Genomic DNA, 26,010 nt, shown 5'->3' with positions numbered 1-26,010 from the left:
TATACATTTTTCAAAATTTGCTTTGCATACAAAGTTAAAGTGTCACGATCTGCAATGGCAGTGGAAAGAGGAGGAGGATCCAAATGCAGCCACTGGGCGTGAGTGATGTTGAACAAGAATCTGTTCCTAGGATTTAGTGTTTAGTTGTAGTTTCCTTTTGGCTTTTGTTTTCAGTCTCGTACAGCCTAAAATAAATGGCTTGCTGATTGTTAACGCTTACTTTCGCCTTCCAATTGTCTGCATTTGGGTCCTCACCGCTCTCCATGTGCAGATTGCGACAGACAAACTTAAGGCAGTTGGTCATCGAAGCAGACTGTTTTCCTAGAAATCTGTTGAGTGGAATATTTTTTTTTAATTTAAACTGACAGCAGTTTGTGGAATATTTTGCATCTTTAAGGAAGCTATTTTTTATCTACTCTCTTGTCACAAAGGCTCACCACAGTAGAAGCTCCATGTTTGAGAGCGTTTAACATCAGATATTCTTTCTGAAGCATCCCTAAAGGGGCTTTCTGTCTCTTGCTCAAACTGAACCAACAACCTTTCACTTGCCAAACAAATGCATAAGAAAGTTTAAAGCAGCTAGCACTGAACCACAAACAGCACCAAGCACCGTTATATTTCTACACAGTGTTAAGACAATGACTCCAACCTACAGGCTTGAAAATTATGGTTAAAATATTTTCTTTAAACATAAATGCATCAGTCCAGATGTTTCCACATAACTTTATTTAACAATTGAGGTAGGGTGATTACAATCTGTAGGTAGGGTGATTACAATCTGTCAGTGATAGCTGTCAGTCCATTACTTCCCTCTGCCAAGGCAAACACTAAAAGTAACACCGCTCATACAAGTTCATAATGAAAAAGGCAAGCATATGTAGAAAGTCCATTTATTTATGACATTGTGCATTTTATAACAAGCAGTGGTATGAAAAATAAAAACACTCATACTAATTGAAAAGTATGAGTGGTGTCACCACCTACTTTACATGGTTTGTCTGCATCCCTTTGATATCCAAATAAACATAAACTTATATACTTCTCAAAATAGTTTGGGAATTTTAAAGGCCCTTTTTTTAAGAGTGACAAGAGATTGTTGGTAATCAACCTGCTCATTAGTCAAAGGAGCTTGCAAAGAAAAGAGTCTGGACTTCTTTAAGTTGCTTGAAAAAGCAACCTGCTTTTTACAAATTTTACAAATTCAAGCAACCTGCTCATTAGGTTACATCATATAGAGTCTACTGTAGAATAAAAAGTGATTTGTTATGTTCTTAAAGAAATTGGGAAATTTAAGAGATGGGTTAACACTTTTAGCAGAACACCTTCAAAAATTTGTCACCATCAAAGCAAACAGAAAAAAAGACAAAGTCATTGTTAACTTTTGCTTGATGATGAAGCCCAGGTCAGAACAGGTACCGTAAAGAAAAACAGTGAAGGTACTATGCAGTAGGGTATGTAGGTGAAAAAAGAGAACTCTACTCTATGCATAGGCAGTCAAATGAGATCTCTTAAAAAGTTGTAGTTTAATATTGTAAACCTTTACACTTTTACTTGTTGAATACAGTAGACTGAATGGTTCAGTGAAAAGGTCTCCATGGTGAGAAGAAGAAAAAATACAAATTATAAGATACTCATGCTGTAAGGTGAAATTATTTAGCAGGTATAGATAATGCGATGGAAAACAGATGTTTTCAGTTTGTCATAGCTGATGGCTTAACGCGGTACAGCACAGAGGCGGTAAGGTTTAGGGCAGCGCGTGCCCCCCAACTGGAACTCCAGACTGGGCTGCTCTCCAGCAGGTGGCGAAAGAGAAAACCTTTGAAGGAGGGAGGTGAAAAACAAAAACAACTCCATCCTGGCCAGCTGTTCTCCAAGACACACACGCTTACCTGAGAATAAACAATAGGAAATGGGTTTTAGTCAAACAATTTACAAGACATTCACTATATTGCAGAGTTTACTACACTTCTGCAACAAACTAAGGATGCATGCCATTTGGCTAAATTAATACAAGAGGCTTTAATGTACAACAAACCTGCAGAAAATGGAAGGAAAGCATCTCTCTTGCGAAATTTACTATCCTTGTCCAGAAAGTGTTGAGGGTTGAAAGAGTGCGGAGTTTCCCACATTGACTCATCATGTAAGACTGAGTCCAGAGTAGCCACGATCATGGTACCCTGCACAAAATAATCATACGAACCAAGATACTAAAATTGAAAGACAAACTAACAAACAAAACATCTAAATTGGTACTCATAAAGGTTAACAGAAAGTAAAGTATTACATAAGTAATTTTTAGGACTACAAAATTTCTTAATAATTTTGAGGAAAACCAAACAATATTTCCCCATCTTACATCATAAATGCATTTTATTTTTGGGGAGATGAGTGTTATTATGAAAAGGATAAATTTTACCAAAACATCACTGTGTACTGAAATATACTTACAGTATTTTTTTTAATTATTTCCTTTTTTAGTTACCGCCTTATTCTAGTGTATATACCTTTAAGTATTTGTCGGTAAATGTAATTGCAGTTCAATTTCAAGTAAAAGTAATTGAAATTCCATTTTATTAAAGGGGAATTTTGCCCTCAGTCATAGGCTAAACTGCTTTTGAAGACCTTTGAAGCCAGCCTCAAGTGGCTGAATTGGTAGACAAGGAATACTTTATTCAACAGCTAAACTGTACCTTTGGGATTGTGTATTTATCCACTGTAGTTTCCTTGTTTGTCATATGAAGCACATTGAGAGGAATGATGTTGGCCATTCTCTGAATCTCATGAATGACAGCATCAGTATAGGGCATGTTTTCTCGGTCACTCACAGAGGGCTGTCTGGACGAACCGACCACAGCATCGATCTCAGCTTGAACTCTCTCTGCACAGTGAAAACAGGATACAATCAGAGTCTGTATCAAGGTTATTACAGTTACCTAACACTAAATGAGAAACTAAAAGTGAATGTAAAAAAAGACATTCCAAGTCATTAATACCAATATTGGATTATTAGGCTACTTATTAAACTACTAAATATAAATAGAAACATGAACAAGACATTGAATGAATTTGTTAACTTTTGTCAACACAACAAGCAACGAGACATTCGAACATATATCTATTAAAAGGTGGAAAGTCAAAATAAATGTCAATCTTTACAAAATGCTGTTTTTATATTGTATATTTAATACATATGCTGGACTTTTTGTTTTCTGATAACTACTTCCCATTTATTAAAAAAAATTAAAAAAGAATGAAATTGCACATTTTGGGAAACAATAACTAAGTTAAAGAATTAGATCTACTCTGGAAACTAATGGAATCCAAACTCAAAACAAAAATTTGAAGCATGCTAAAAATGCCCCCAAAATTACAAGGTTGTCATCTGGTGATTGGAAGGTTGGTGGTTTGATTTCTGGCTGCCCGAGTCTGCACGCTAAGTATCCTTGGGCAAGATACTAACCCCAAGTTGCTCTCCAATGACTGTGTATGAATTTTAGTTAGAAAGCACCAATAAGCATAGAAAAAAAAAGTGTTTGTGTGAATGGGTGAATCAGTCCATTTACCACTACAAGACTGACGTGACAAAATACACAGTACGGTTGAGTATTACATACATACAGTGTTGGGAAGGTTACTTTTAAAATGTATTCCACTACAGATTACAGAATACATGCCCCAAAATGTATTTTGTTACGTATTCAATTACGTTACTCAATGAGAGTAACGTATTCTGAATACTTTGGATTGCTTAATATATTATCATGCTTTTTTACAACTACATGAATGTACTATTGCTGTGTGATTTATTACTACTATTACTGAAGGCTACTCGCCATACCAATACCAACTAGATTTTTAAATCTTAATATAAATGAGAAACAGTAGGGTGGACATTAGGTAAGGCTGCGCTTTTTGCAGCGATCTCGTATAGAAAACTATTTTGCACGTATATAAAACAGGTCTGCGGCTGCGAACTGTAGTAAAGGAACTTCTGGCTAATAAGTCGGGTTCCGTGTCGGGCTCGTAGCTGAAAACTAGCTTTACTAGTTGTTGTCTGGGTCAACTTTGCTAGCGAGAGACAGAGAAAGGCGTTGAAAGGCTGCTCCAACTGAACTTATTGTTTCAGAGGAAAACACGAACACAGTGTACAGTGAAGTCTTAATAGCTTACTTACAACTGGGCTCGTCAGGCACTGTTTTTGGCTGCAGTGGTTATTATTATATTTACATGATTCCATCTCCCGTTTCTGGTCGGTGACAACTCGCACTTTTCGACTTTCCTTTTTGTCCCTCCCTCGTGCTCACAGACGATAACGGGTATGGCAGTCCGTTCTCCCTGCAGCACGGACTACAGTGCCCATTAGGCTACATTCTTTAGGGCAATGCCTGTAACACTCTGCCTGTTGCCTTCATATTAAATCATTTTTAAAAATATTTCTTCACGTCATTATGAGACACGAGATTGAGACACAGGCATTTGAGCCTCTTAATGCATGTCTTGTTTGGGTTTCCACCAGCGTGGAATTACCAAAAATAGAGAGAGCATAGCCTAAAATATGAAACAGGAAAAGACCACCGTGTAATCCCTTTATTTCAACAAAGTAACTGTATTCTGAATACCACCTTTTTAAAAGGTAACTGTAACGGAATACAGTTACTCATATTTTGTATTTTTATTACGTAACGGCGGTACATGTATTCTGTTACTCCCCAACACTGCATACATACCTTGTATATCAGGGTAGTAGATCATGTAAAGCAACCCCCAACGTAAAGTAGTAGTAGTAGTTTCAGTTCCACCAAAAAACAGGTCCATGGTGCAAGCGTGTAAGGTACTGAGAGAAAAACTTGAATCTTTCTCCTCATTCTATCAACGGTCCAAGCAGCAGAAATTAAAATATCTTATATTTCAGTTTGCATTACAAGACCAAAATGAACAAACATGATGGAGATCGATCACAACTCTCACCTTTGCCATTTCTATAAGAAAGGCATCAATATAGTCTCTCGGTGACGCTGGGTTAAGGGTTTCTTTGTGGTCTTTGATCCTGATATCTATGAAGTCCTTTATCACTTGTGTCAGAGTGAACATTGTCTTATGAGATCCAGGTAGCCACTTCATCAGCCAGGGAATTATGTTGTACATCTACACAATAGGAAGATTGATTAAACCATATTTTAATGACTGAATAAACATTCATATGTCTGTGTGCTCTACATATGAGGCTGTGCATTCAAAGAATTCTGGATTAAAATCTAACAGAGATTTCCACAGCGGCAAAGCTGATGGTAGAAATATAAACCAGAGGGAAAAATATTTGAGGGCAAATTCAGCAAACATTTGTTTGTTTTTTGTTTGTTTTTTGTTTTGATGAGATAGGTTGAGGTCAGGAAGGCTGATTCTCACTGGGCCCCGGTCCGGATGGGCCTGGGCCCCCTTTCCCTGGCGGGTCGCGGAGTATGGGGGTGCCTACTGGGGTCAGCGGGGGAGCTGGCCCCAGGGAGGGGTCACTTGCCCCTCCCTTCCTTCCCTCCCCATCTCCAGCTGCCTCCCTCTTCCCGCTCCACCACAACCACCCACACATGCAGGGCCTTGGAGTAGGGGTGTGTCACCAGGGTGCAGAGGAGGCTGCTCTCTGGCAGGTAGCTCCATGCCCTCCTGGGTTTTAAATGCACCTTAGAACACACATGCATCAACACTACAATGAGCGGGTGGAGGGAGGTTTGGAGTCTTCTCTCACCCCCATGGGGTGGGGCCTCCCTGCTGCTGCGGAGTCGGAGCGGTCTGCTTCTCCCCACCGCAGGGAAAAGGGTAACACCACCTGGGTCTGGGTGCAGTTCCCCCCTCCAGGGGCAAGGGTACCTAGACCCAGTTCGTAGAGTACGCTTGGGGAGTGTGATTGTGTGTACAGCGTCTCTTTATGTCTGTCTCCACGTTGGTTGAGTGTGGAGTAAGTGCATATGAGAGCATGAGGGTGGGAATGGATGTTTGTATCTGTGTGTGCCTGTATGTCTGTGTCTATATGTCAGGTTGGGTATCAGACGCCACCTCTCTGGGGACATCTCAGGCCCTCCAAGGTTTGGAGGCCTATCTCCCCCCACCACTTCCCCTGCCGGTGGCGGACTCCCTCAGACATCGGTGCGTTGGTGGTTCTTTGTGTCCGGGGATGGGTGTCCAGGTACACACCGGCTCATTCCTTGGCGGCCGCTTATCGGGGCCTGGAGCCTGGGGCTCACTCGGGCCACTTCGGAGGTGGGGTGCCCCCGGCCTTTCGGCCTGGGGCTCGGTCACTCAGGCACAGCTGGCTGCCGGCGGAGCTCACGGGCGCGTCACTGCAACCCCCCCGGCTTCTGCTCCGCGGCTGCTGAGTGACCCCTCATCTGGGACTCTCCTCAGCTCTTTCTGGGACAGTGGCGCGGCTGCCCCTCTGTTGGTCTTCCTTGGTCTCTTGTGTTCTGGGGGCCTCTGGATGTCTGGAGTTTTGATCTCCTCCATACCTGCTTCATGCCCTGGAGGACGGGGCAGTGGCTCCCCACACCCTCTAGCAGATCATTACATGAAGGAACCTTTTAAAAAAACAAGCGCGTCCATGCTCACAGGTGTACACACGGGTGATCACACACACAAACTACACCCTTTTTGGCTCCTACCTCGATCTTACGTGCTGCACAATAATGTTTAATATTTAGTATTTACTGTCATATTCCCATATATCATGGTGATGTTGTTTATTCTATTACTCTCGTTTTCTTCTGCTTGTTTTCTTTTTTCTTTCTCAACAGGTGATCCAGGTGATCGATATATGCATTTTTTTTTCTCTGCTTATTCTGTTGGTTTTTGTTTTTTGCCCTTCTCCCCCGTCCCTCTTCTCAGCTGTTTTTCTTTCCCTCTTTCTTTCTCCCCTTCTTTCCCCCAGTCAAGTCTGTCCCGTATTCAGCAAGTGAAAATAAAATAAACAATAAAAGGTGAATCAAATGGACCATTACGGCAAGGCTGGGATGGTCAATTTGGTAAAGTAAATCCGTTGGGCATCTTTCTTCGCCTTTAGACAATAATTCTGATGGCAAAAGAGCCAAACGGGACAGGCAAAAAAAAGGAAAAAAAAAGAAGAAAAAAAAAAAGGAAGGCTGATTCTCTGAGATTTTGTTTATCTCTGTGGGCTTTATATTTCCCAGGCCTTAGTTACCTCATCTCTGCCCTTTAGTGTGTTTTAAGTCAGTCTTTGTTTTGGCTCCTCACAACTGATTTGTAATTAGAAATTTTGACAGGAGACTGTTCTCCCAAAAACATAACTCTGGGATGCACACTCCACTAAAACTGAAATTGACTTAAGAAAGTTGTCATTTTACAGTAGATTATTAAAGTACATTTATTTAAGACACTAAAATGCAACTTGTGTATTTTCTGTAAATCGTGATGTAATATGATTATTGCATGATGTAGCACGGTAGGAAGAGGTTCACCTGTGTCGACATGCTTCCCTGTAAGCGCATAACTTCATTGAAGTTATGAAGAATGGACTGGTACTGCTGATCAGTGTACTCAAATCGATTCCCAAACACCAAACAGCAGATGATATTTGACACAGCATTATTTATCAGTAGCTGGACATTAAATGGCTTTCCTGCAAAAAAAGACAGAAAATGCAGGGTAGAAGGACCCCGTGTCATAACAAAGCAAGCAAACTCTATTGAATTGTACCAATCAGCCTCATAACTTCAGCTCTATCACAGAGAAAGGTGGTGATCTTTAAATGCAATTTCTTTCACAGTAAAATAGCACAGATGTTTTTTATGCCTTGGTGTTCTGTGAAAGCCTCTGAGAGATACTGGCACTCCTGCTGGATGTATAACTCCAGGGTCTTCTTGCCCAGACCAAAGTTTCTGAGTGTATGAAGAGCAAATCTCCTCTGCTGCTTCCATGGGTAACCATTTGATATCACAAGACCTTTGAACATACAAATACACAGAATTACACTGAATGTAACAAGCATTCGCTTACAGCCCTGATTTGGTGTCTCAATTACGCTTTTGACTGTATTAAACACTAACTATATATTTTTTTTTAATGAAAAAGAGAAAAACAGAACCTTCATTCCCAAATAATTCTTCAAACAGTGGTACGGTGGGACGATCTATTAAGTCGTCTCCTTGCTGGACCAGGGCTTCTTTCACAAACTTGTAGCTATTAATGACCACGGTTCTTCCACCAAATATTCTGATGGTGAAAATGTTTCCATATTTCTCTGCAAACTGAACAAAGACAGCAGGTAGATGTTGTGGTTCAACAGTACTCAGAGAATAAATACTGCTTCTACATCCGTAGTGACTGCAGATAATAGAATATTGAGCAATGCTGCCTCACTAATATTATATCTCGTAGAACCCAAGCTTCTCTCTTGTGTGAATAAAGGCAACTTTAGATAAAGTTCACTGAGTCAATGATTGCAAGAGTTTTAAATAAGGGCTTGCCCGAACTTGTTGTGCTTTACTTCAAAAAGGTAAAAGGTCATTTTAGTAACTATTACATCCAATTATACACTGCTTGTGAACATGATAGCGCAATTATAAAATGTATTTTTAACATTTGAATCTAAATATCTTGTCATATTTGACCTCTGATCTCACTTTTAGATTTTACATCTGCCTTCCTTTCAGTTTGACCCTAAAATGTGTTATATCTTTAACAAAAGTTTTATCAAGAGAAAGAGAATGGTTAGTTAGAAACATAATGTTGTTTTATATTGTATAATAAGCTTATTATTATATGCAGTTCTTCAAAAATCAATACCTATTTTCCATTACCTACTCCTACATAATGTTTGTGTAATTAAAGTAAGCCTCTGCCATGCTACCTTCATCTGATTTTTACTGCACTACCATCTGCACTTGCATCTTACAGTAAGTACTGTAACGGATAACCTTATTGACTATCTCTATGCACTTTTGTTTCTTTAAGAGAGATGTTTGGTTGTGCCGCAGGAAAAGCCAATGAGTGTGTGGGAGAGGTTTCTGGTTGTTGTTTTTCGGAGCTGGAGAGGAGCGGTGACCCTCCATGGGGTGAACGCCCGTGTTCCTGTACCTATATACAACCGTGGTGAGATCAAAACGTCTGGTGCTTGAGAGCACATGTGAACGTTACTGTACTTTTAAAAAGACCAAAACAAAAAAAAATCAATATGGTAAAAATAAAATAATATTCACTTCAAAGTAAATACTGCCCAGAGAATAACTGCCGGGTGGAGGTTTGCATTCTCTGAGTGTGTCTTGTTTGATTATACAAAGATAAGAATGAAGCCCAGGGCTCGTACCTCTCTGAACTGCAGGTGTATTCTGTCAGGTCTGATGCGATGAATGTCACCGAGAAACGGGAGAGCCCACGGTCCAGGTGGGAAGTTCTTCGGCACTCTGTTCTGCCAAATATTATTCAACAGCAGGAAAACACAGAGAAATATTAAAATGCTCCTTCCATCTATCCACTCAAAGCCAAGAACACTGTGTAATGTCTCCATTTAAAGTTCTTAATGTTGAATGCTGGATTACTGCAGTGTTTTAACTGTGATGCTACCACGAAACAAAGTGCGATCAGACAAATGGGTGGACTTCCTTAAAATACAAAGCTGAAGCTAAGACACGAGTTTGCGAGGCTGGCCTTCAAAATAAAAGCTGATAATGGAGGGGTTAATATTTAGTATTTTCGCATGTGCAACATTATTACACGAATTAATTACAGATTACTTCATCAGTGTCAATATCAGTGTTTGAGCGAAAAGTGTTTATTTCCTGCGTGAAACAAAGAAATATAAGCCACTAGCACAGCCTACCCACTTTTTAAATAAAAAATACAGTATGTAAACAACGTCCAATTACTTCATACCATTTCACAACCATGGACGGGCCAAAAAACAAACAAAATATACAGCTTCCAAGAACACAGCTGAGTTTCGTTTCTTTATTTACACAATTTAAGTCCTTTCAATGACAGTCAACAAGCATGAGGGATGGTCGTCTGCCATGACCGCTGAGGGGATGAACACAGGACAAAGACATGCTGTGAAAGAGACCCAGAGAAATACAATACTAGAAATAACAGTACTACTTATACACATTATATAATATTCTAGGGTAGCAGTATACAGTATACTGCCTAACTATAGATGCATGAATGCTCCCAAATGGTGTGCCTCTGCTTATTGATGTGTTGAGAATTCAGTGATAGCCATAAAATATTAAAATATTCAAGGGCAGAAGGAAATAATTGTTTGTGGAACCTGTTCCAGATGTAGAGGAGGCGTTAAATCCAATAAAAGCCTTTCTCAGTGAGACATAACCGGTTATTACTGACATAATCCTAGAACCTTTGTGTTAAGACTGTTGCACCTATGTGTATAATGTTGGACTATCTCTGGTTGTTGTTTTTTAAGGCCTGGGCTTGTTTTTAGGTTCAAGGTTCAAGGTTCTTTATTTGTCACATGCATAGTTATACAAGTATAACACACAGTGAAATGTAGCCGGACACGCTCCTCGACATGTGCAAAAAAAAAAAAATATATATATATATATATATATATATAGTATATACATTGGGTGAATGTGCAGTAGTAGCAGCAAGCAGGTGAATTCTGTACATTAATATGAATAGACATCTGACTATTTTACAGAATAGACAATATAAACATATTTAAAATTAAAGGAATTTGGAATGTACATTGTGCCTTGGTTTAGAGTGTCTGGAAGAGAGTCCTGTCTCAGTCAATTATAGATGATGTGAGAGGGCGGGTGTGTGTGTTTGTTTAGGGCCCGGGTGGCTTGGGGATGGAAGCTCCTCTTGAGTCTCTCTGTCCTTGCCCGGATGATGCGGAACCTTCTACCAGATTGCAGAAGTTGGAACAGTTTGCTGCCAGGATGGGACGGGTCCTTCAGTATCTGCGCTGCTCTAGTCCGGCATCTCCTGGTGTAGGTGTCCTGAAGCGGGGGGAGAGCAATCCTGCTCTTTGTAAATAAAAGAAATGTTCATGATCACCACCCTGGGTTTTGTACTACTTGGCTACCATTCCTTTTTTTTTTTGTTAGCTTGTCTCCAACTGGTGGAAAGGACCTTAGTTTGGCTTTTTACATGTACAGGAATTCTGACAGCATAAATTAAATTCATTAGGAATGATCAAATTAAAGTACATTAAAAATGAAAAAGTTGATGAAGCGAAAAGACAACATAGAAATAACTCAAAACTCAAAACACAGAAATGATAAAAATAACTCGTGAAAAAGCCTGGTGATAAAAATCTGTCTTTAAGAGGGATTTAAAAGATAAAAGTGATCTCGCTGTCAGCTCCCTGACAGAAAAAGCCCGGTAACATCGATTCTCACCTAAAATATAGGACGACCAGCAGAGCTTTGGCTGAGGACCTTATGACCAGGTACGATGTCAGATTAAAATACACTTTGGTGGAAGCTCAGAGAGGGCTTTAAAAGTCCAGAATAAAATCTTAAAACTAATTATAAAATCAGAACTCCAAATTTCTAAAGGATCATTCAAGTATTGCATCTTATTGAGCTAATAACAGAAGCAATACTCCAGGGTGCAGAGGTCTTTCTTGCACCAAAATCCTAAACTTAATGGTGTCAATTTGGATGCCCAGTTGCACCCAAACACTCCCCACAGCAAAGAAGTCATGATGCAAATCAAGTCCTTTATACCCTGTATTCGATACTCTTTTGGTACTGCAACCATCATGGCACACCTGCTGCTCATTTTTATACAGCTTAAATTATTGGTTTTGAGAAGTATTTCTAAAATGTGGCAATAACACTTTTACTCAAGAATCCCTTGCCACCCTAGATTTTTCTCACTTCAAACACACTTCAGGTAAAACAAAAAACTTTGACTGGGTACATGCTGATGTATAGAGATATGAAAAGTCAAGCTTCAGAAGAGACAAATTTTCAGAGTTACTATTTCTTTAAGGTCAAGTATTCTATAAGCCTTCAAATAAAGTGGAAATTTTTATAATGTTTTCTTTGAAACAAGCTTTTCTCCTCATAACATGACAGAATTCAGAATTGTAAAAGCAATGAACAGGCAGGTATCATATACTATGAAATTGTTAGCCAGCAAAGGGACTCAGTCCATTCTTTCACTTGCTTTAATGTCAGAATGAAAGGATAAACTAATCTCAGTTTTAGCTGGTTTAACATTAAAATGTATACTTGAATATAAAAGATTCACTGTGTAAAAGTTTATCAAAACTGGTATACCGGCTGACAAGAACAAAAATGACAAATCCCATTTTACACACACTATGAGATATGAAAAATACAGAGGGGTAGATACTGTATTAGATAATAAATGTGATAAAACAGTGATTCATCAAGCTGAGAATCAGACATTTTCACTTTGTCATAGTTGCTGGTTTAACGTGTTACAGCACAGAGGCGGTAAGGTTGGGGACAGCGAGTCCCTCCCAGCTGGAACTCCAGACTGGGCTGCTCTCCAGCAGGTGCAGAGAATGAAAACCTCTGAAGGAGGGAGGCAAAGAACAGGAATAACTCCATCCTGGCCAGCTGTTCCCCAATACACACACGCTTACCTGAGAATACACAGGATACAGTTTTATTATGATAGATAAAATAGTCACTTTTATCACAGATTAATATTGCACAAACAAAGACATTGTGGTGGCAAGATGATTACAAGGAAAGACATAGCATGGGTTTTTCATTTAGCTCTTTTTAGAATAGAAAAGGTTTTGACTTCCAACTAACCTGCAGAAAATGGAAGGAAGGCCTCTCTCTTGCGAAATTTACCATCCTGGTCCAGAAAGTGTTCGGGGTTGAAAGAGTGTGGAGTTTCCCACATTGACTCATCATGTAGGACCGAGTCAAGTGTAGCCAGGATTATGGTGCCCTGAAGAAGTATGACACAAAAAACTGAGATGCTAAAATTGTAAAATAATCAAAAGTGTGTTACGAACTTGCATGTTCATGTGTTTGTTTTGTGCAGGTGATGTATCTTTTTATGTTAATTCAGCTGTGCCAGGGCCCTGCTCCGATTGGTGCGTGGATACACCGCCCTGACGTGACTGGTCCCAGCTGGAGGACACGCCCATTAAAAGGAGACTGGAGTGCTACGGCGGGAGAGGTCCTTGTGTTACTTCGGTAGCACATATACTAAAATTGGAACGATACAGAGAAGATTAGCATGGCCCCTGCGCAAGGATGACACGCAAATTCGTGAAGCGTCCTTGCGTTTCTCCTCATGACCCAGCAGTGTACCTGTGGCAGCCGCTGGCTGCAGTGCGGCTTAGAAGTTGTGGAAGTGGAGTGGGTAGGGGTGAGCTTTTGATCACCCGTTTTCTCCTGTTTTGAATTAGTTAAGGAGGTCTTTATTTTTGGACTTTGTTTTGGTAAGGGCAGGGGTGCGGGATTTGTGTAGATTTGTTTTGTTTATTGTTTTGGCCTTGGCTCACCCTGAAGTGTTGACACTCCCGTTTTGTTGTTCCTTTTTTCCACATTGTAAATAAATCACATTATAACGAACGGATTTGTTTGCTGTGGCTGCTTGGGTCTTGGGGGGGAAGCGAGTGCCTCACTCATGTTATTGCCTGGCCCTAGACGGGTCGTAACAAGTGTAATAAATAAAAAAAAATAAAATAAAATCAGAAGAAAGAGAAAATATCAGATATTTAAACTAATAAAATTAATTGGGACAACACCATGTTTACCACTGTGTACTATATCATCTTTTTACTCATTTTTTTTACTCATTTGCAAACTGAGGAGACCTGCTACTGGACTTTTTTGGAGAAAATGTCCCATCCTTTCTGATATAGGAATTTAGCTGTTAGGCAGTCTTGAGTTTTATTTGTTATATATTTTTTTGTTTCATGACTCTTCTACTATCCCACCTTTTTAGGACATGTTTCTGTAATCAGATTCAAAATAAGCTGATAGTTTTTATGAAATAGTAAAATATCTCAATTTAAACATCTGACATGTTTTCTAATATATTTCTGTTACATGTTGGTTTATAAAACTTACAAATCACTGCATTCTGTTCTTATTTAAATCTCACAAAATATCCCATTTCCATATATTTTAGCCAATAACTACAGTTAATAATAAATGCACCTAATTTATCAGGAATTTAGATCATTTTATGAACAATATTCGAAAGACTCACTCACCTACAGGTTCAAGCTCACATAAACACATGATTTCTGTCTTCCCATACAATACTTGAAACACTAGTGTGAACTAGAGTGAACAGCTACTTAATTAAAGTTATAACTTTGTGCAACTTCAAAAAAAATAAACAATGTTTGCATCATCAAGTATCAACAATAGTCCAAAATGGACAAATGACAAAGCTGAGGTCGAAGAGCAAGTGTAGGATCTCCTGAAAGGACGTGATAATCACCTTGTTTCAACAGTTTGTCTGTTTGTTTCTTTTTGGTTTTATTTGTGTATTGTGTATTTATTTGCTTTTTATGTTTGGGGTGGGGGGTTGGGTTGGTTCCTGGATGTTTAAAATGCTAAGCCAGAAAGTCTGTCTTGGAAAAATAAAAGGCACTAAAATTATTAGTGGATTGTGTACCTTTGGGATTGTGTACTTATCAATTGCAGTGTCCTTGCTTGCACTGCGGGCCACATTGAAGGGGATAATGTTGCCCATTCTCTGGATCTCATGGATGACCGCATCAGTATAGGGCATGTTTTCTCTGTCAGTCATAGACGGCTGTCTGGATGAACCGATCACAGCATCGATCTCAGCCTGGACTCTCTCTGTGGAGTGAAAACAGGAAACAAGTTTAAAAATAAAGCTTAAGATGAAAATAAACTAAAAAACTAAAACTAAACTGAAATGAGTGAGACTTAAAAAAAAACTTAAAAGCCATAATAACTGAGTGTTGTCTGCTGCACAGATAACTGGGGAGAAAATTCTCATTCCACCTGCAATCAATATGTGATTGCAAGATGATTACACAGTATGCAGGCATGGTGGATATTATGCACACCTTGTATGTCAGGGTAGAAGATCATGTAAAGTAGTCCCCAGTGTAAAGTAGTGGTTGTAGTTTCGCTTCCAGCAAAAAACAGGTCCATAGTGCATGCACTTAAACTGCTGTGATCAAAAACTGAATCACCCCCCTCCTTCTACCAGAGACAGGAATAAATAACTGTTGACATATTTCATTTGAAATGCAAAAAGGAAAACACAGCACACCACTTACCTCTCCCATTTCTATGAGAAAGGCATCGATATAATCTCTCTGTGATGCTGGGTTAAAATTTTCTATGTGTTCTCTGATTTTTGTTTTTATGAAATCAGTTATGTGTCGTTTTAAAGTTAATATCTTCTGATGAGGTCCAGGCAGCCACTTCACCAGCCAGGGCATTGTGTTGTACATCTACAGAACAGAAAGACAGTTACCAAATTATATGATGGTCTGGTAACAACTGTGACATTTCTACTTGTGTATTTCTATATGGTACTCAAAGGATCCTAAATTAACATGTGTTGGGGAATTCCACAGATCCAAAGATATTGAAGGAAGTCTAACGTCCAGGGAAAAATTAAATCTTTTAAACCTTATTTTAGAGCAAAGTCAACAAACCATTTCAGTTTGGTGATTCTATACACTCAGTTTATGTTTCAGTGACCACTGAAATTAAAGGTTAATCTAGATAATTATTAACACACTTTCCAATTATGGATGTTCAGTAAAAAAAATTATTTTTAGATCAAGACATTTGAATTCAATAAGGTGATGTTTGTTACTTAACTATATATGACATATGTATTCAGGACATGTTGTGATGTAATAAGATTAATAAATGTTGTTGCCTTTTTAAAGGAGGTTACCTGTGCCACTGTGGTTCCCTGTAAACGTACTATCTCGGTAAAGTTATTAAGAATAGACTGATACTGCTCATCAGTGTACTCAAATCGATCCCCAAATACCAAACAGCAGATGATGTTTGACACGGCGTTGTTTAACAGTGGCTGGGCATTAACAGGCTTTCCTGTAGAATAAAGAGACAATGAGAATACGAGGCAGTAAAAGGCTTGTTGAGTAATGATGTTTGTGCAATTTCTAAGTGTGTGTGCGTGTGTTTGTGTGTGCCTTGATGATCCGCAAAGGCCTCTGTGAGATACTGGCACTCCTGCTGGATGGAGAACTCCAGGGTCTTCTTCCCCAGACCAAAGTTTCTGAGTGTATGAAGAGTAAATCTCCTCTGCTGCTTCCACTGATACCCATTTGACATCACAAGACCTTTGGACACATACACACACACACACACTGATGCTGCTGGTCTAATTACTGCTAATGAGATTCTTTTGGGGAAAAAAAGGAAAAGAAAAAAAACACCATTATTCCCAAATAAGTCTTCAAATATGGGTACTGCAGGACGATCTGTGAAATCTTCTCCTTGTTGGACCAGCGCTTCTCTCAAAAGCTTGTAGCCATTAAGCACCACAACTCTTCCACCAAAGAGTCGAAGACTGAAAATTTTTCCATATTTCTCTGCAAACTGAACACAGAAAGTGGACAGGTGTGTTTGTGAGGATGACAACTGTGTTTTTATATATCACTTTGCATTTAAACATTCGTTTTTATTCATCTCTGACTCTCTTGCACACTATGTTTTCATACTGTTTCCATCCCCTCACCCCAAACCAGTCGCGGCAGATAGTTACCCGTCCCTGAGCCTGGTGCTGCTTGAGATTTCGTTTCGTTTCGTTCTGCTAAAATGCAGTTTGTTGCCATGTGCTTGATGGTTGCTGGGGTTTTCTCTGTATTATTGCAGGAGTTTACAATATCCTAATCACACTGAAAAAAAGTTTTTAAAAAAATGGTGGTAGATGTTGTTTATTTGATCTTTTTTTTTTTAACCGACTGCCAGGTTGTTGCTAGGCATTTATAATTCACCTTTTATCAGGGGCGGATCTAGAGAACTATTCTTAGGGTGGCAAAGAAATCAAATGGGGTAGCAAAATCAAAGCCTCCCCCCCCAAACACATATGCAGGTGGTTACTTATGGTTAAAATGATTCAAATGCAGTAAGTATACAAATTTTCAAATAAATATAGTCTATAAGTTAATTATTGTCTGTAGTCCACATAATTACACACTTTAGTTACATAAAACATGTGAGTTTTGATGTTATGTACTGTATAGCCTGTATAATAAATAAATATGTAGCCCAATAAGTATAAAATCCAGAAAGCTACACAACATGGGGTGGTTCATTTACAAACACAAGTCTAACTTAAGTTTCACACTGTTTTTTGTTAGAAAACAATCACATTGTTACATGCTTAAATTACACAAAATGTCAGAAATCTGCACTGTCATGAACAAAAATTTAAACCTAATTTTTCATGATTTGTTGGATCAACCCACTGAGGTCTGAAATACAACCGGCCATTTTTGACTCCTTTTGAGTTTACGTTTGTATTTCACCCTCAAATTGTTTCATTTTATTTTTTCCCCCTTGCCTTGTTTGGTATCATTCTTTTCAGCTCAACTGAATTTAGTTGTTTTTTTCACTGACATACTGCATTAGTACTACTATTACTATTAATAGTACTATTACTGATCTGAAATCACACAAAGAACTTAAAATCCTAGTAGTATTTTTTACTGTAAAAGAAACCCCACAGACATGTTGAGTTAATTTTTATAACTTGAAATGCAAATATAAATTGTTCATTTTGTAAACATATACAACTATTTATCTAAAAATGCAGCCAATACACCTGCCGTTTGTTTTTTTCATTTTCTACAACCATTTAAAAATATTACTAAAACTAAAGTGAGAGAACAATCAGGTGTTGCAATAAGATGCCCCACAAATGATGTGTACCAATAAAAAAAAAGTTTGTCCACCAAAAGACAGAGGAGAACAGCACAGGGATAAACCTGCAGGCCTGACAACAGGAGGTGTATCACTCCGCTGGTTTTCTACTTAGTGACAGTGTTTACATTGCAAATGTGCCTTAGTGACATTCATTAGTGCCCTCACTGACACACAAAACAAAACGACTACACAACAGAACAGCTACACAAGACAACACAATACACTAAGTATACACTCCACACTAAACGTCACAAATCTCCCACATCTAAAAACTCTCTCTCACTCGCTCTGTCTCGCTGCCCTTACCGTCACTCCCAAAACTTTTCCCTCTTCCTAAACAACCAAATCCCACAGGTTGACTTTTTTTTTAATTGGTCGACATGGTACATTTTTCCACCGATAGGAAAGAGGTGGCTTTTTTTCCTTTCTTTACTGTTTTCGCGCTGTCCTTAGAAAATGCTTAAAACACACACACACAAAAACGTGATGACAGTATTTAGAAAAAAAGCATGGCTTATATATATTATCATAACTCTGGATTTACTGGCCTGTAATTAAAATGTAAAAACATTAAAGTCCGAAATTTCAATGTGGGCTGAAATAGAGACTCAGCATGGCTGCAGCTTTTTGCTATGTCAGCTTAAAATAGTCATGTGATTTGGAGGTGCAACGTGGACCACGGAGGGTTACTAAAACTCACCTTCCTTCCATTTCCAGAGTGTAACATCCAACCACCTGTGTAAAATCCAAAATTCCCATGGTGTTGTTCAAAATGTGCTCTGGCACAATCATAAGCATGGCTTGCTACTGAAAACAAGAAAAAAGCCGGTCCTGCTATGGGCTGAACCATTTGTTAAAGGTGCAGGGGGGGAACACTATCCAATATATTCAGTTTTAGCATTTATATTCACTGTTGACTGTAACTACGATAAAAACTGTTAATGCTATCTTATTTTAATAAACAACACCGTCATATGCAAAACTGGGGTGGCACTTGGGGTGGCAAGGGATCATTTTAGGGTGGCACTTGCCACCCCATGCCACCCTTCTAGATCCGCCCCTGCCTTTTATGGACATAAATAACATGCTACAGTTCTGAAATGAAAATGAAATGATGCTTAAGGCTAAATCCAAGGTCATTTTTACATGCTGCTAGGTGATTGCCAACATGATAAATATGTAAAAATATATATATTTGAAAATAATTAAATATATAAATAATTACTTAAAAATCGAGTATCATCATTTAAAGAATTTATTAACTCATTCATTTTTAATTAATGTCTTGTATTAATTAATAATATTTTTATTATTTAAATATTTAACATTTTAATTCATTAATGATACATTTAATTAAATATTTAATAATGTATTTATTGACACTCCAAGCCCTCCATACATATAAACACGCTATGCAGATTTAGAACTACACACGCATAGCACACTCATACCGCAGAGAAATGTGAGCACGTTTATAAAAGTGCAAAAATGTTTGTGTTTGATTGCAAAAGCAAAGCAGGAGTGACATTATTTCATTGTCGGTAATGTTATAAAACCAGCTCCATGAACTGCTGAATGAACAGTTTGACCTACAGAAGCACAAAGCTATTGCGAATCGAATAACAAAATATAACTTGCGCATTTGATTAGTGTAACTTAAAGTGTATCAGTACAATTCAGTTGATGAGGCAGAGTGACTTTATTGGGCAGGCCTGGTGTCTTCATCTTAAACTCTAAACTTAGCATAAAATCTTTAAGTTTAATCCTCTAATGAAAACAATAAATGTGTATTTTAAAAGCGGTCAAACTAGAGTGTTACTTTAACCTGTCAGCAATTTGTTTAATATAACATATTATTCTTATGTATAGTGTCATACCTCTGCGAACTGCAGGTGAAGTCTACTAGGTCTGATGCGATGAAGATCACCGATGAAAGGAAGTGCCCAGGGTCCAGGAGGAAAATTTCTCGGCACTCTGTTCTTCAAAAAATCAGTCAGGAGCAGAAAAACACACAGGAATAAGAAAATGCTGCTGAAGTCTATCCACTCTAAGCCGAGGACACTGTATAATGTCTCCATGTCTTCACTTGTTTGTGCTGACCTGTAGTTCGTTTACAGGTAACAATCAGTTGATCTATTTGTTAACTTGTAGCGTTCCCCCTCGAGCTTTGGTTTCTTTTCACAAAGAGAAAAAAGAGAATCAAAATGCGTCATTACAAAACACGTGAGAACGTTTACTCCGCTTATTCGTCAGATGTGTCAGGGATGGGATAACACTCTTAACTGCGCCACCACAACAGATCTGAGGTTTGGTACCAAATGCATGCGGTAAGCATGCAGCTGGGGCATGCTACGTTGTGAAAACAGTGCTCAGTGCTCTCTTGTTGTACCTGCAGCTGCTGCAGAGGGGTCCAATGGCCAAAAAGCAATATAGTAACACAGATTTCTCTTTGAAAAGCGCATATTAGCATAGTAAAACCTTCACTGGCTATAATGATGGTTTAAGCAGATCCCTTAGTTTCTGTAGATGTTCATAGAACTTGATTTTTTCTCAACAGAGACTTCAGAAGTTGAACTTCAGAACCTGTAATCTGCTGAATGCACTCTCCCAGTTTAGGGGTTGAAGTCTCCAATGCACCCATTCAACCTCTCAACCTGCTCCAGTTGTACCTCAGTCCTCTTAATCTCACAATTTTACTGTCACCAATCTGAAACTTGCTGTTTTCAACCACTTTTAGAGGTGTGTCCCATTGTGTGTCTGTACAAAGAACAGGCAGATTCCACACAAAAGCTCCAGCCAGCAATGCGGTTCACATCCAGCCTATAATTATCCTTTGTTTATAATCTTAAGATTGCTGAATTATTGGTCACTAGTAGTATTTGTGTGGTAATAGTGCTTTCACTTAAGGATTTAAATATTTGCCTCACCATGGTTACTTTAGACGTGGTGACATTCTCTCACTGGTTATTTGATATCATGCACATGTGAAGATAAAGAACACCTCAGAATTTGCTTTGTGTGCAAAGGCAAAGGTTTGATTTACACCCAAGAAAAGTTCTTTATTTCTTCACATGCCAGAATGTGGTGTTTTATTCATGAAGACAACAAGTGACTCTGAAAGCCTTTAAATAAAGAGTAAAGTTTTTATTGAAACTGAAGTGTCCAGATTACATCATGCATTCTCAAACTGATAAACAGCACTGAAATGAACTGCACTCCCACCTGTTAAAGCTCAGTCTGAAACTATATTGTGACCTTAAACACAAATCTTAATGACAGTGTGATTTATTTGAGCACAATGAGTTTGGTAGGCCTGACAAATTTAATGTGCACTGGAAAAGACTTTAAGAAAGTTGCAGGAGACGATATTTACTGCATATTTTAATACGGAGAGGATGAAAAATAACAATTGACCTTAATCTAAAGAAATAGTAATATAGCAGATCATCATTCATTACAACATAAATGTAATGGTAGACGGTGATTCGTTGCGATTCATTTTGCTGGGAAAATAAGTGCTCAGATTAAAAGAGCTGGTGTTTTAACGTGGCACAGCACAGAGGCGGTAAGGTTTGGGAGTGCGAGTGGCTCCTAACTTAAACTCCAGACTGGGCTGCTCTCCAGCAGGTGCAGAGAATGAAAACCTCTGAAGGAGGGAGGTAAAAAACAGAAATAACTCCATCCGGGCCAGCTGTTCCCCGAGACACACACGCTTGCCTGAATACACAATGAGACACATAAGTTTTATTCACACAATTTAGAAGTTAACACTGTTATTGTGAATAGCTGCTAAGGCAAAAGGTTAATGGCAAGACATTCTCCTTCAGTAATTTTGCCTCTTTAAAGCACTTGGCTTTAAACATCCTTTAACTGGATTTTGATGAACTGCAACAACTGACTAACCTGCAGAAAAAGGAAGAAAGGCCTCTCTCCTCCTGAATTTACCATCCTGGTCGAGAAAGTGTTGAGGGTTGAAGGAGTTTGGAGTTTCCCACATTGTCTCGTCATTTAAGACCGAGTGTAGAGCAGGTATGATCATTGTACCCTGAGAAAATACAGCCAGTTAGAAGCGTTATTTATTTGTGTCTCTTTAGCGTTTGTGCTAGTCAGTTTGTCATACATGTTTCTGGTATTGCTAATTGTTTGTGCATTTATTACTTCTACAGTTGACTATTCATTAGTACCAGGTCACTATAAATGCTCACTGAAAAGCCTTCAGCGAGCATTGATCCAAAATGCTGCAGTAAGAGCTCTGACAGGGACTAGAAAGACAGAACAGATTTCATTCATATTCACTTCTCTTCATTGGCTTCCAGTTAAATCTAGAATTAAATTTAAAATCCTTCCCCTTCCCTTTCTTTTTTCATTCTTTATGTGTTCATCCATTTATTTGTATTTAATCATTAGTTATTATTAATGTCTGGCTCTCTTCCACAGTGTGTCTTTTTGTTCCTTTCTCCTCCCCTCACCCCTCGTCTGGTCACAGCAGATGGCTGCCCTTCCCTGAAGCTGGTTTTGCTGGAGGTTTCTTCTTGTTTAAAGGTAGTTTTTCCTTCCTACTGTTCCCAAATAATTCCTTAAAAGCAGCCATCTGATTGTTGGACTTTAACAATAATCAGCATCCCAAGGTGACAGTTATTGTGATTTGGTGATATCTAAATAAAATTGAACTGAAACGAACTATATTCATACTGTGTTTAATGTTTTGGCCCCAAGTATATTTTGGGATGTCTCAGCATCTCAGTCCATCTCATTTGTGTCCCATTCTCACTCTTGCTCTAGCTTTTATTTTCTAGCTTAAACACGTTTTACAGGATACATTTTCTGCATTTTGTGGTGAAGCTGGGGCAGCTTTTTGTGGAAGTTACAGTGTTACTCCATCTTCTCACATGACATATAGGCTTGTTTAACTTAACACAACAGGTAGTTGTAGTTTAGGATGTTCTGGAATTCAAAACAAAACTTTATTTAAGTCAACCAACTTTGAGAATCCTGGCATTAGATGATAAAAGGACGGCTTTCCTAGTTTTTAATTCAAAATCTATCTGAAAAAGAAAAAAAAGAAAATGCAAAAGTGCTATAAAATTTCTCTTCACAATTGCTTTGTGTACCTTTGGGATTGTGTACTTATCCACTGTTGTTTCCCTGTTTGCAACATGGGCCAGATTGAGGGGAATGATGTTGCCCATTCTCTGGATCTCATGGATGACCGCATCAGTATACGGCATGTTTTCTCTGTCAGTCATAGATGGTTGTCTGGATGAACCAATCACAGCATCGATCTCAGCCTGGACTTTTTCTGCACATAGTGAGAAAACAAACTGGTGGCTGTTGTTGCAATTTGGCACTATTAAAAAAAACTGATGTTTGTGCTGCTTAGATAACCAGGGGGGAAATTTACACATCTTTCTCTCCTAAAACAAGAATGATCTGTGAGAAATCCCTGAAAAAAACTAATAGAAAGATGGTCACAAGTGTGTATTCAGGATTAATATTGTTCATACACACACCTTGAATGTCAGGGTAGTAGATCATGTATAGCAGTCCCCACCGTAAAGTAGTTGTAGTGGTTTCAGTTTCAGCACCAAACAAGTCCGAGGTGCAAATACACAAATTGCTGAGACTAAAACCAGAGTCTTCGTCTTCCTTCTATCAGAAACACAAAAGTGGGAAACATGTTTCATTAAAAAATGTAAATGAACAAGAACACATTTTGAAAACACTTACCTCCCCCATTTCTAAGAGAAAAGCATCAATGTAGTCTCTTGGTGATGATGGGTTGAAGTTTTCTCTGTGTTCTTTGATCTTGACTTCTACAAAGTCAATTATCTTTTGGGTCATAGTGAATATTTTTTGGTGAGGTCCAGGCAGCCACCTCATCAGCCAGGGTAATGTGTTGTAAATCTACAGAACAAGAAGACAGCCAATAAAGCATCTGACACCCTGGAAACAGTTGGCTTTCAAAGATATTACATCACATGGTGTCCCTGCAGTTCACTTATCAACTACCCATGGCAACCTACTAGAAGTAAACAGAATAACCAATATATTAATGTTAAGTAGCTCAAATTGGACAAAAGTAGGCTTAAACTGTGATAGACAGTAATTAAAAGTAACCAAGCAAATTCATTTAAACACAATTTTAAAGTGTACTTTAATTGTAATTAATATCACTTTTACATTGCGCCAGATTTCAAAATATGTAACTTTCTTCCTCCACTGTTTTTAAATGAACTCAACATTGAAATATTTCTGCTTTTGGATATCAGTGACAGAATCTGAGAAAAGGCACAGTGTTGGTGGAGTCTAATATGCACAATAGTTATGCTCCACTAACTGCTCCGTTTGCAAAAACAGCTTGGGCTGCACAAAAAAGTTCAGTTAAAGTGGTTTTATATATGTTCTGTATGAATCCTGAGTCAAACAACAACTACAGTATGTAAAAGAGTTTCACCTGTGCCCACATGCTTCCCTGCAAGTACACTATCTCATTAAAGAGCTGCAGAATTGACTGAAACTGCTTGTCAGTGTACTCAAATCGATTCCCAAACACCAGACAGCAAATGATGTTGGACACAGCATTGGTTAACAGTGACTGGGTATTAAAAGGATTTCCTGAAAGAGGCCATTAGACAAAAAATTCGAGTAAACTTATATTAATGAATTTTGGATTCTTTAAAACAAATTTTACATGGACTTATGTTTAAGTTTGTTGTGTGTTTCACTATGACTGTTTGAATAGTTGGATTTAGAGTCTTATGTAGTAATGTGTGGGTGTACGTTACTGTCTTGCAGAAGTTTGAGGTAAAGTAAAAGGATATATCCATATTAACCATTAATGGTTATTATTAACGAAGATTTAAAAAAAGTATTATTACTGTGTCATCATAAAAAGTGTGAGTTTCATGTGTTTGTGTGTCTGTGTGTGCCTTGGTGATCTGCAAAAGCCTCTGTGAGATACTGGCACTCCTGCTGGATGGATAACTCAAGGGTCTTCTTGCCCAGACCAAAGTTTCTGAGTGTATGAAGAGCAAATCTCCTCTGTTGCTTCCACCGATACCCATTTGATATCACAAGACCTTTTGGAAAAACAAAACTGCGTTAGACGCAAAGTAACTTAAAATCAAAGTCAAAAACATATTGACTTAGGTTTTAACATTGCTAAAAAGGTGACAGGCTAGTGATGCTGGTCTTATTAAAACATTTTAAAAACTTTTTAAGGAAAATTATCACCTTTATTCCCAATCAATTCTTCAAACATTGGTAGGCTGGGACGATCCATGAAGTCTTCTCCTCGTTGGATTAGGGCTTCTTTGACAAGCTTGTAGCCATTAATGATCACAGTTCTTTGACCAAAGAATCGAAGGCTGAATATGTTACCACGTTTCTCTGCAAACTGAACATGAACAGAAGATTCTGTTCAGTGCTGGTTTGGGATCTGCATAATTTGTTTTAGTTACTTCCTCTTAAGAAAGCTAATATTAATACAGCTTCTTGTGAATACAAATACAGCTTCACACACTTTAATGTCTATTTCCCTCAATAAATAGACAAAAATGACAACAAAAAGAAATACTTTATTTATTCCATAGGTATCTATTTTTATGTAAGAAAATAAATGTCATGTCTGCTGGTTTATTACTTCCCAACCCACAAGTGACTCATGATAACTGTTGTCTTCACTGTAGAATGCACACACACACACACACACAAAGGACAGACAATATATGGTTAACAGTGGTGAAGATGAGGTGGTTGGTGGGGGCGCCACATCATATTCTGGTTAACACCCCATAGAAAATTGGGCAGGCTCTGCACGAATACATACTAACCTTTCAAAAAGAGAGCAACAGCACTTTTAATGCCTGGGGCACACAATTTTTATGACATGAAATAACAACAACAGCAACAAAAATATTATTCTACAACTACTACTACTAATAATAATTAGTATGTATACCTCTGCAAACTGCAGATGAATTCTATCAGGTCTGATGCGATGAAGATTTCCAATGAAAGGCAGAGCCTTCGGTCCGGGAGGAAAGTTTTTTGGCACTCTGTTCTTCAAAACTTCAGTCGTAAGCAGAAGAACAAACAAAAAGATTAAAATGCTCCTGCTGTCTATCCACCAGAGGCGGAGCCAGACATT

At 38.5% G+C, this 26,010-nt stretch overlaps 3 protein-coding genes and 1 non-coding gene across 9 annotated transcripts; 1 reads left to right on the top strand and 3 right to left on the bottom strand.

Annotated features, from left to right (window-relative positions):
• Nucleotides 1–709: 709 nt before the first annotated feature.
• Nucleotides 710–9,607, bottom strand: LOC146362033 (cytochrome P450 2J4-like). 2 transcript variants are annotated; one of them, XM_084921168.1, is made up of 9 exons: nucleotides 9,311–9,607; nucleotides 8,090–8,252; nucleotides 7,798–7,947; nucleotides 7,464–7,624; nucleotides 4,969–5,145; nucleotides 4,728–4,866; nucleotides 2,691–2,878; nucleotides 2,036–2,177; nucleotides 710–1,889 (listed from the first exon to the last, which is right to left on the bottom strand). In XM_084921168.1, the coding sequence occupies exons 1-9, from the start codon at nucleotides 9,509–9,511 to the stop codon at nucleotides 1,714–1,716; spliced, it is 1,497 nt and encodes a 498-aa protein (XP_084777294.1). In that variant the 5' UTR covers nucleotides 9,512–9,607; the 3' UTR covers nucleotides 710–1,713. The 2 variants fall into 2 exon arrangements, with proteins under 2 accessions (XP_084777294.1, XP_084777295.1); XM_084921169.1 differs by having other exon boundaries at nucleotides 7,817–7,947; nucleotides 8,116–8,252.
• A 273-nt stretch (nucleotides 9,608–9,880) lies between these two features.
• On the bottom strand, nucleotides 9,881–20,189 carry LOC146362031 (cytochrome P450 2J2-like). Of its 5 annotated transcripts, XM_084921157.1 has the most exons (9): nucleotides 19,739–20,187; nucleotides 16,370–16,532; nucleotides 16,124–16,273; nucleotides 15,862–16,022; nucleotides 15,230–15,406; nucleotides 15,014–15,152; nucleotides 14,593–14,780; nucleotides 12,762–12,903; nucleotides 12,129–12,586 (listed from the first exon to the last, which is right to left on the bottom strand). In XM_084921157.1, the coding sequence occupies exons 1-9, from the start codon at nucleotides 19,937–19,939 to the stop codon at nucleotides 12,411–12,413; spliced, it is 1,497 nt and encodes a 498-aa protein (XP_084777283.1). In that variant the 5' UTR covers nucleotides 19,940–20,187; the 3' UTR covers nucleotides 12,129–12,410. The 5 variants fall into 5 exon arrangements, with proteins under 5 accessions (XP_084777284.1, XP_084777283.1, XP_084777282.1 ...); XM_084921158.1 differs by lacking the exon at nucleotides 12,129–12,586 and adding an exon at nucleotides 9,881–10,991 and having other exon boundaries at nucleotides 16,124–16,532; nucleotides 19,739–20,188; XM_084921156.1 differs by having other exon boundaries at nucleotides 16,124–16,532; nucleotides 19,739–20,188.
• On the top strand, nucleotides 13,144–13,249 carry LOC146362032 (U6 spliceosomal RNA). The gene has a single exon (XR_014799547.1). It is a non-coding gene; the product is annotated as a U6 spliceosomal RNA (small nuclear RNA).
• Nucleotides 20,190–21,004: 815 nt separating the features above from the next.
• Nucleotides 21,005–26,010, bottom strand: LOC146362030 (cytochrome P450 2J2-like; the record flags this gene model as incomplete). Its single annotated transcript, XM_084921187.1, has 9 exons — nucleotides 21,005–21,578; nucleotides 21,765–21,906; nucleotides 22,973–23,160; nucleotides 23,372–23,510; nucleotides 23,589–23,765; nucleotides 24,316–24,476; nucleotides 24,791–24,940; nucleotides 25,095–25,257; nucleotides 25,822–26,010. Coding segments are annotated over 9 exons (1,485 nt in total), but the record flags the coding sequence as incomplete, so codon positions are not given.

This window comes from Perissodus microlepis, chromosome 23 (assembly GCF_051167445.1).
Source record: "Perissodus microlepis isolate ML-2025 ecotype Zambia chromosome 23, ASM5116744v1, whole genome shotgun sequence".
NCBI lineage: Eukaryota > Metazoa > Chordata > Actinopteri > Cichliformes > Cichlidae > Perissodus > Perissodus microlepis.
The sequence above is the reverse complement of the archived record's forward strand: the minus strand, read 5'-3'. Positions and strand labels throughout refer to the sequence as shown.